At 34.3% G+C, this 9,769-nt stretch overlaps 3 protein-coding genes and 1 long non-coding RNA gene across 4 annotated transcripts; all 4 read right to left on the minus strand.

Annotated features, from left to right (window-relative positions):
• Positions 1–29: 29 nt before the first annotated feature.
• Pgls (6-phosphogluconolactonase) lies at positions 30–1,033 on the minus strand. Its single transcript, XM_081984441.1, has one exon. The coding sequence runs from the start codon at positions 925–927 to the stop codon at positions 118–120; it is 810 nt and encodes a 269-aa protein (XP_081840567.1). The 5' UTR covers positions 928–1,033; the 3' UTR covers positions 30–117.
• On the minus strand, positions 1,003–1,816 carry LOC145732313 (uncharacterized). The gene is made up of 2 exons (XR_014178991.1): positions 1,681–1,816; positions 1,003–1,627 (listed from the first exon to the last, which is right to left on the minus strand). It is a non-coding gene; the product is annotated as an uncharacterized LOC145732313 (long non-coding RNA).
• Positions 1,817–1,833: 17 nt separating this feature from the next.
• Cox17 (Cytochrome c oxidase copper chaperone COX17) lies at positions 1,834–2,403 on the minus strand. The gene is made up of 2 exons (XM_081984485.1): positions 2,130–2,403; positions 1,834–2,070 (listed from the first exon to the last, which is right to left on the minus strand). Exons 1-2 carry the CDS (start codon positions 2,252–2,254, stop codon positions 1,986–1,988), a joined length of 210 nt encoding a protein of 69 aa, XP_081840611.1. The 5' UTR covers positions 2,255–2,403; the 3' UTR covers positions 1,834–1,985.
• A 1,366-nt stretch (positions 2,404–3,769) lies between these two features.
• On the minus strand, positions 3,770–9,183 carry LOC145732272 (uncharacterized). Its single transcript, XM_081984419.1, has 4 exons — positions 8,904–9,183; positions 7,525–7,682; positions 4,884–5,139; positions 3,770–4,825 (listed from the first exon to the last, which is right to left on the minus strand). Exons 1-4 carry the CDS (start codon positions 8,947–8,949, stop codon positions 4,014–4,016), a joined length of 1,272 nt encoding a protein of 423 aa, XP_081840545.1. The 5' UTR covers positions 8,950–9,183; the 3' UTR covers positions 3,770–4,013.
• Positions 9,184–9,769: the final 586 nt, after the last annotated feature.

Here is a 9,769-nt window from a genome sequence, read left to right on the forward strand (position 1 = left end):
TAGATTGAAGCAAAAAACACTATGGAAAGTTTAAAATTAAAACCCCATTTATTCGTTTAATTTAACAAATGCTTAACAAGTAGTATATTGATCCCAATTCCACCCTTACAAAAATCATTACAATAGTGCTCCTGCATCTTTATCAACAATCCAATACAATTTCCCAGTCACAGGCTGTACACGACCAGCTGGTAAATCTTCCCTATCCACATGTATTCTTTTAATCATTTCAGCTTTTTCTTTTCCTGACACAGCAAAGGCACACACTCTTGCATTGTTGATCACAGGAAATGTTAATGTAATACGACTTGGAGGTGGTTTTGGTGAGTCTGTGATAGGAGCTACCCACCTTGAAGTTTCTTTTAACAGGTTATGTCCAGGAAATAGTGAGCATGTATGACCGTCAGGTCCCATTCCAAGCAACAGTAAGTCAAATTGGGGTGGGCTTCCAGGTACAAGTTTTCTTACTTCAGCTTCATAAGCTTGAGCAGCTTCTTCAGCTGTTACACCTTGTTGAACCACCACAAACTGGTCTTCTCTTAGGTTAACTGCTTGAGTATCTACTAGTTGTTTTTTGTACACACCAAATGTAGAATCTGGATCGTCAACAGGTACTAAACGCTCATCGCAGAAGAATATTTTCCATTTGCTGTAGTCTGTGTTGATTCTTGGCAGACCGGAGACTAGGAAGGACAGTAAAGAGCCTCCAGAGACACCAATGTTAAAAGAACCATTTGTTGCAATGCTTTCTTTTGCAGTGCTTTCTATTAATGAACATAATTTGTTTATAACTGCTTCTTTATTTTCTACAACAGTTACTCCCATTTTTAATGTAGATTGTGCTTCAATGTTACAAGCAACACTATTAAATATAACCAAAGTTATCAAAAATGTGGATAACAGCTGATAAAATGATGTAAGGAGCATTTAATTTTGGCTATTATCACTTTGTATAATCGTCATGGTCATGAAGATAAACTTTCACTGAAAATTAATAAACTGTTCTAATGAGTTGTAATTTTATTTAAATTACAAGGAAATTGAAAAATACAAAATATACAAAGAGCAAAAAAAAACATGTCATTTCCGTTTGCTTTCAACGGCCGTTGGGGGCGCTCCGCGCTACGAATTGTAAATATAAACAAGTACATAACCTTACTTGGTAAAAAAATAATTTAATTTAGGTTTAAAATAAATTCCGATTTTAAACTCTTTTCCGTTCAGTTTAGGATGAGAGCAAAAGATAGACCATTCATTAAACTTTTACAACCTATTATAGCAACTAATTATTCTAAAATTGAAATATGAATAAAGAATTTAAGAAATCTAAAATCTGAAGCCCTGCTATGCCATCTCTAAATTACTTATATACTACCACTGGTTGCTTCTAAATAAGACAAACTTAATTTTTAACCTTAAATTATTAGCAAATACACACAGACAGTTTACAGATTCTCATACCTTATTGTTAATATATCACTGGTGCGAAGAATACTTCTTGGAATGGGAATGTCTGAGCTGGGAGGTTTTAAGTTATCCACTACAGCATTTTCAAAGGGTAAATCAAAAGCCCTCAATTGGCCAGTCACTTCAGTTTTATCGTACATGCTTATTTTGCAAGTTTTGGCTGAAATTTATAAAATTACACTCAAATCTACAACCAAAGAGGACAAAATCTACCTGGTAAAGATGCTACAAGAAACAAAAATCTTTCTCTTAAAAATGCAGCGGCGTCCTTTTCTTCTTCAGTGTATTTAGGAGAACTGGGTCCTGCTGCTTCACACATTGTAGATATTAAATTTTTGCAAGGATAGTAAAAAAAAACTTTCAAAATTGTAGTAGGAACAATTTTATTTTCAGAACTAGGTTAGGTTTTCCTAAACCAATATCACTAACCTAACAAAATTCTTGCCTTTAGGCATTTTCAATAAATTAACTTTACATCTCAACATGACTATATACACACTACAGCTAGGTTGTGCCACTTATATGTTAAAGCCCAAGTCTCTCATGCACTTTTTATGGGCCTCAATTAGGTCTCCACAATGTTCTTCTCCTCTTTCGATGATACTAAGATAAAGATTATAATTAAGACTTGCAATTGCCTAGAATTTGGGTTAAAAACTTACCATTGGTCTCGTACTTTCTTAGTTTCCGGACAGGCACAGCAAGGTTTCAGTTTTTTGGGGGCTTCAGAAGCAACTTCCTTAGCAGGTACTGAGGCAGCCTCAACTTTTTGGTTAACATTACCCATTATTAACTGCAGCTAAATGTTCTCTGACAGAGTTTAAAATAGTTCTAGTTTCAGAATTGTTTCTTAAAAGTCTTTTAGCCTTTGCAAATACAATTTTTACTAAATTAAATTCACAAAACAAATATGTACATTGATTTGAAAAACTTACGACATTGACAGTCTTGACATTTGCAATTTTCGTTAAATGGTCATCTGCACCGCCCTCTATACTAGAAAGCCTAAAATATCACTTTAATGGCGGCATAAGTGATTTTCGTTTCATACAAACGTAGAAGTTGATTTGCAAGTTGCGAGGGAAAAATCAAAGAAAGTTTCATTCCTGATCCAAATATGTATCGATTGAGGGTTTTATACACAATATCAAGTGAAGCCTAAACAAGTTGATTGATCATTGGTCCTGGAAAGTATAACACACACAGCAAACTAATTTAAAAACTGTCCAATAAAAGAAAATCTGTAAATTCTTGAAGCTAGGTAAGCCAAACTGTTAAATGGGCCATATGTTATTACCAAGACCATTAAAAATTATTTTTGTTGTAGTTCTTGTTGTTTCGAAATGCAGGCTGCCTTAAAATGTAACTCGCATATTTATCTGTGTATAATGTAACACGACACTTTAGGATTTTTTCCTGAATTGCTGTTACAATATGGCTTGAAAAACTTATGAACAAGCAGAAAACAAAAATAACTTAGGCAAGTAACCTCACTTTAAACAGTACAAATCCTCAAAAACTCAATTTCTACAATACAAACTGTTTACCACTACTTCCGCCATATTGGAATTTTGGCGGTTTCAACTGTCATTGCTGCTTGATCATTTATTAACGTGTAACGCGTATTTTTAAAGTCAACAGTTTAGGTATTGTTGCCAACACAAGCACCACAATTTTATAATAAGTGTTCTTAAAGTGCTGATGAATTAATGGTGGATCCAACTGTCACTGTCTTTTAAGTCAACATAAATCTGTGATGAAAACAACATAGCCTCAACTTTCCACCAAGCCTCAGAGCTGATGGATTTGTTGATTTCATGTTGGAAGTCAATTTTGACCAATGACAATGTAAGGTTTTTTGAGGATATGTATTAACCTTTCCGGCATTTGTTATTGTTTGTTGATTAAGGAAAATAGAAAAGGCTTAAAATACTCAGCAAAGGTTCTTTAAATGTCAGTTCTGTCAGTAGTGTCATCGATCACAAAATCCCGTTTTTTAAGTCAACAAGAATAATGTTGCCAACCAGCTTAACAGTTCTAACACAATCTCAACACTACTTCAACAAAACCATTCTCTGACGTCATTCATCACAACTTAATGTTGACTTTAAAAATACGCGTGTATTGCAAGTTGACGTTTCAAGATAAGAAATACGACCTCTAACGGAATTTTCGTAGAGTAGCCCCCATTGGCCATTAATTTCTCGACCTTTGTATTAGGTAATTTTTCACCAATTTAACCTACCTGCTTGTATCTCTTCTAATAACCAAAAATAGTTTTTATGATAGAAAAACAAATCTCTTGTCACTTAAAAATTTTAATACAAAAGAAAAACAACTCTCTTACTTAACTTTAAACATTACTTGACCACTGACAAACTGAAACTGAAAGACAATAAAATTAAACTGAATTATGAATACAAAAATAAAATTACCAAAAACTAAATTGTCAACACTCGACAAACAGCGGAATCTCGCTCATAAATCCTACCATTCCAAAAATAACGAACAAATAAATCTGTAACTTCAACAACTTATGTACAAACTCACTCGCTTTCTGAAATACGACAAACACCTTCAAGAGATTTTGCTATCGAACTGATTACTTTAGCCTCCTCTTTCCTCTGCTTCTTCTTCTTCTTTTTGTTCTTTTTTCGTTTTAGACGTTCCGGACTTTCGGTCGGAGTGCGTTTGTACTCCATGTCCTCGGTGCCGTCTTCGAATTCAATGTGTTTGCGTTTTTTGGTTAGTAAATCCTTATTATCTTCCTGCATGACCTCGTCTTGAGAACAGTGAGGTTTCACAACGCTCGAAATAAAAATGCCCGTCGCCGTTTGGGATTTACCTTCAAGTTTGCGCTTTTTCTTCAATTTCTTCCTTTCGGCCTTGGATAAATCACTGAAATTCAATCTAGCCTCCTCGAACGCTCTGTGATTGTCTACTTCGATGTCATTGTTATTGTTTTCCAAGTCTTGTTCGATTCCTTCGTCCGATCCGCTGTTGTTATTGTTAGCGTCGTTGGAGCTTTCGTCTCGCAGTGAACCCACTTCGCTATCAAAACTGGTATCGAGATCAGCGGTGTAAATTTTAGTAACTGTTTCGTTGAATGAAACCGTTTTCCTTTTTTTGTTTTTCTTTTTTAACGACGAAGACGGACCTGGGATTGCATCCGTCTCACCCAAAGGTGAATATTTCTCTTCACAGTTCTCTTTTTGTTTTTTGAGTTTGTTTAGTTTCTTCTCAACCTTAGTGCTCGCGTCGTCTGAAATAGACACCTTTTTCATTTTTTTCAGAAGCAGTTTTTCCTGCTTTTCAATCCTTGACAATTTTCCTGATAGTTTTAAGCCATGCCGTGCACCTAAATTAATGTTAAACTGGTAAAAGTTGTACGGCTACTAAGTTACAAAAACCACTACCTTTATGAGCAGTTCGGCCACCACATGCAGCAAATAACTCGTCATCCGTTAATCCTTGATAGGATTTAAGACGCTCAGTTTCCAAGACAGGAACCGCATATTTTTTTGTACCAGCTTCAGTGAGCTTAGCAGTCTTTATAAAGGAACCATATTCTAAGGTTGTATTCTTTTTTAAATTTTTCAAGGAATAATTTTTCGTTGATATTTCAACGGCATCTACGTCTTTTACGTGCATTTTCACATCTGAACCTTTAACCTGAAAATTTGATAATGAAAAATTGGCTAATATAGCTACTGAGCAAAATATGGAATATTAAAATATCAGTCCCTTAGCTTTAATTTGCATGTGTTGTTAATTATGGAAGAATAATAATCTCGATAATAATAGACGTTTATCTACACTTTTCTATTTATAGCGACGTTGTCACAAGTTTTTATTTTTTCAAGCATAAAATGCATGCGATTAAATTTTATTTGGTTACACTTTAAATTTAAAATTAACACCCCTGTCTTAGCTTATTGTAATATTACGTTACATTCTGAGCAAAAGTGACGTAATTTGACAGCCAAGACATGATAAAGTGGTCATTTTAACTGTCAAATGACGTCATATATCTGGGACACCAACTGAAATGGTTTCATATGTATTGAAAAATCTCTGTAATCATAAGACCTACGGAATCTGTTAAAACCGGATACGTTCTAGAGAATGTTACGTGAAACTTATTCCCGGTTTCCAAAGATCTTTTGACTTTTTCCGAAAATTAAAAAAAATACGTCAGGAATTGTATTTTATTTTTACAACTCATATTGTTTATAACCAAGGCAAAACTACATAGATGTAGTGCAGTGCAATAGCTGGTGACATCTGTGGCACAGTACAAAGTAAACTAATTGGCTTGTTTTTATATCAGAATTCCTCAAAACCTTTAAGAAATTTAACAATCAAAAAGGTGTTGCCGCTGTATTTTTTCATGGTGAATTCGATGCAGCAAACCGAAATTTGCAATCGGTTCTGTGTAACTAGCAAATTTTGAATTTTTAACGGTTCCCTGTAAAACTCCCTGTAACTTTGTTATAATGAGAGTTTGTAGAAAATAACTTTTACATTATTGAGCCACTTTTTTACGATCTGTAAACATTACTTTTATAAATTTATAATTTTTTTAAGAGGCGGAAAAGCCAGACAAACTATTAATTGGGTAGAATTGGAATTGGAATGGTCGGGCCAGAAAATTCTTGAGTCTGAAGTTCAGCATGCTCCAAAAGCAATGAAAAACCGAAAAAGTCCCGGTCACGACAACGTACATGCAGAAGTTCTTAAAATATTTGACCCAAAACATCTCACATATTTGTTCAACCGAATATACGATTCAGGTAAAGTTCCAACTGACTGGCTGATTCCCAAAAAGACATCTTCAAAGGATTGTAATGATTACAGACTTATATAAGCCTCATGAGTCATGCTCTCAAAGTTTTTCTTCGAGTCATACAAGGTCGAATATATACGAGGTGTGAAGAAAAGAGCGGAGAGACACAGTTTGGCTTCATCAGGGGGTTGGGTACGAGAGAGGCTTTGTTTTCAATCAAACTATTGATTCACAAGTGTTATGACCAACGCCAAGACGTCTTTGTATGCTTCCTAGATTATCAGAAAGCCTTTGACAACGTTAAACACGGTATCCTCCTAAATGGACTACTCGAGATAGAAATGGACGCCAAGGACATCAGAATCGTACAGGAACTATATTGGAACCAAATCGCGGAGATAAGAGTTAACAAAAACCTAACAACAGATACCTTCAATGTATGCAAAGGATATAGGATATGCAGACGATACGGCAATTTTAGCACCAACTTTAGAGGATCTCCAAGAAATGATGGATAGGATAGAGGACATGGGCTAACGTTTTGGTCTTAAAATCAACGCTACCAAGACCAAACTCATGATAATACGCCGCCAGCGCTAATCAATGCCGCTCTGATGGTCGACGGAAAAATTATAGAGCGGGTGTCACGGCTTGAGCGGAAGAAATTCTAAGAAATGCAGGCTGCGAACGAGAACTACTTAACATCGTTAAAGAAAGAAAAGTTTCCTACCTCGGCCATATCCTTAGAGCAGGCAAACATTACATTCCTAAATTGATTCTACAGGGAAAAATAGAGGGACGTCGAGGCCCGGGAAGAAAGCAACACTCCTGGCTAAGAAACATACAGGACTTGTGTAACATTAGCGACGCAGCCGGCATATTTCGAAGAGCCGAAAGCTCTAATAATTTCATTCATTTTTCAATTTTATAATTTCATTTATTTTATCAAATTGCATATTTTGATATTATTTTTAAAAAGAGACACTGACATAACCAACACTTCCTCATGTTAAAACAAACCCAAAAAAAAATATTGATCATTTAGAGACCACTCAAAAATTTCAATCTTTTGCATGCACTTCATTTGCACCCTGTATAGTACAGTTGCGGTGCATTCAACTCAGGGTTTTTCCCATCAGCCAAAAGCCAATAAATCAAGCTCAATGAAAGTCCAACCCCATGAAAATCTGCCCTTTTGTTTAGAAATGGCGAGGTTTTAAAAGTAAATAATAGTTTATTTCAAAACCAGGTGTATGATTTTTTGACCTTACCTGAATATCAATATTTGATGCAGCTGAGTTGAAGACTCTTTCCCACCAGTTGTTGGTAAACTGCTCGCTGGCATCATGTCCTACCCCAGCATTATCAAACTTAAGTTTTGGCTTAATTGCTGTTGAGATTCCATCTTCCTTTCTTCCAAGACCCTTACCTAACGGGTTGAAAAGTTTAGTAAAAACTATGTAGAAAAAATTTCTAAAATATACTAGAAATTGCTTGGAAACTTCCAGTTTTTGTGTGTCTTCAGATGTGGTTATTAAGTTTATTACAATTTCAACAAAGTAATAATCAGTTTATTTAACAGTTTTGAGTAACAGCTTATACAAGAAGCTGCAGATAATTAGCATGCATGCAAGATGCACTATTATTTATGTGAAGCTAAGAGAGAACAGTGTTTGACAACATGTCATTCTAAAATTTGAATGATTTAAGTAATTTACACTTTTTCATTATAGCTTTAACAGTAGCATTCATAGCAAAAAATATTCAGGTTTGACTGTAATTTTAATGACATTAACATAGTTTTTTGATAAATTCATTCATGACAGATTTTTAAAAACATTAGCTCATAAATCTCAAAGTATTCATAATTAAGTAGGTACTTGGCAGGTGCAAAAAATATGTTTTTTTTTTAACCAACATGTTAAATTATATTTTGCCACCATACTTTATGTATATCATTGTCAAGTCTCATTCCAAAAATTTAAAGTAGTGTTTTTAAGACACTCATGTTAATTTTTTAGTCTGCTGGTCCAATCAAAATTGGGCTGTCATCATTTGTTTGGGATATCCCCCTACATACAAAGAATTTTTGGAAATTGGCCAGGTGCCATGTGATTCTTTGCTATATCTCAGCTTTCAATTAAGCTAACAAAAATTATTGTCTAAAGTCTATATCCAAAACAAATAAGACATACTAATTCTGATGGGACAATAAGACTAATCTCAAAAATCCTGCTTGCAACACCTTTGCTCTATTTCCTGTAAAACCAACTAAAAGTGGCCACTCTGTACTCTCTTGAACTACTCATAAACATTGGTGATTTTCAATTAAACATAAATTTGAAAGGGCCTAAGAATTCAGGCTACATAAATAATTATTTTGCTTGGTAGGCTTTTAAGGTGTAATCAGATTCCATATTAGCTGCTTAAGCAATAATAGCAGAATACAACACTAGGAATCAGGCAGATTTTGACATCAAACTTTTTATGTAGGTATTGCTCAATTCTGAATCTACTGTTTTGTTGGTAAATATTGTACAGAAACAACAAGGCAACTCAAGTTTACATCTTTATCAAAATACAACATTCCTTCACCCACGAGTTGTAAAGTAGTTATGGTCACTAAACTGCCTCAATCTAACATATTTACCTTCAGACCAGCCGTATTTTTCAAGTTGTTTTCTTGCAAAATCCATGCTAAACTTATTAGAATCTTGGTCAGTTAGGACAGTAGCTGCTTTAAATGGTATCAATGCCAATGGTTCGCGTAAGTAAATTAATTAGTACAAATTATAAACACTCATTGTCTTAAAAAGCGTAATTATTACGAAATACTTTTATAATGAAGCATTTTAAAATCTCCATTAATTTTAGGACCACGCGACCATTTTGTTTTGCTTTTTACTTTTACGGTTCACCCTTCACTTCACCCCTCACTTCACCTCTGGATGACGTCTTTCATATTGACAGGTGACGTTTAATGACTGACAGACAGTTGGGCGCTGTCTTTACCTCGTTATTGAATATGAATGTATTGAATGGAGCAGACAAGAAACAAGAAATTAAATAATACTGGAACAGTGGAACAATTCGAAACTGCTTGGAAGTTGCCACACGATACGGCAGTGTAAGGCAAAGAACTATTGGAAACAAAAATCCAATTTGCTAATCTTATAATAAATAGCGTTTCTATCAGTAAGTTCAGGGTGGAAAGACTGGAAAGGGTACTGCCGTACTATTTTAATCGCATTTGATAGAATAGGATAGAAATACTTTGAAAAAAAAATTAAAAAATGAAAAACTTTGCTTTAAACGCAGTTTTTTTTTGTATAGAAAATGGAAAACAACGTAATAAGTTGCTTTGCCACAATACTCTAGAAATATAAATAAATGTAACCGAATAAGATAAGATAACATAATTTTATGTTAAAATATTTTATTTAAATCATGTTTTGCAAATTGTTTTTGGGTTTTAAAAATATTTTTAAAAAGCTAAAAAATCTGTTCTTTTAACAA

Source organism: Ips typographus, linkage group LG1, assembly GCF_016097725.1.
Source record: "Ips typographus isolate SLU linkage group LG1, UJ_Ityp_2.0, whole genome shotgun sequence".
Lineage (NCBI taxonomy): Eukaryota > Metazoa > Arthropoda > Insecta > Coleoptera > Curculionidae > Ips > Ips typographus.

Excerpts from the sequence above, each read along its gene's own strand:
- Pgls (XM_081984441.1), bottom strand. The coding sequence starts at position 927 with ATGCTCCTTACATCATTTTATCAGCTGTTATCCACATTTTTGATAACT.
- Cox17 (XM_081984485.1), bottom strand. The coding sequence starts at position 2,254 with ATGGGTAATGTTAACCAAAAAGTTGAGGCTGCCTCAGTACCTGCTAAG. Across the intron at positions 2,071-2,129 it reads AAGAAAGTACGAGACCAATG|TATCATCGAAAGAGGAGAAG; the intron begins GTAAGTTTTTAA and ends TCTTTATCTTAG.
- LOC145732272 (XM_081984419.1), bottom strand. The coding sequence starts at position 8,949 with ATGGATTTTGCAAGAAAACAACTTGAAAAATACGGCTGGTCTGAAG. Across the intron at positions 7,683-8,903 it reads AAAATACGGCTGGTCTGAAG|GTAAGGGTCTTGGAAGAAAG; the intron begins GTAAATATGTTA and ends TCAACCCGTTAG. Across the intron at positions 4,826-4,883 it reads TGGCCGAACTGCTCATAAAG|GTGCACGGCATGGCTTAAAA; the intron begins GTAGTGGTTTTT and ends ACATTAATTTAG.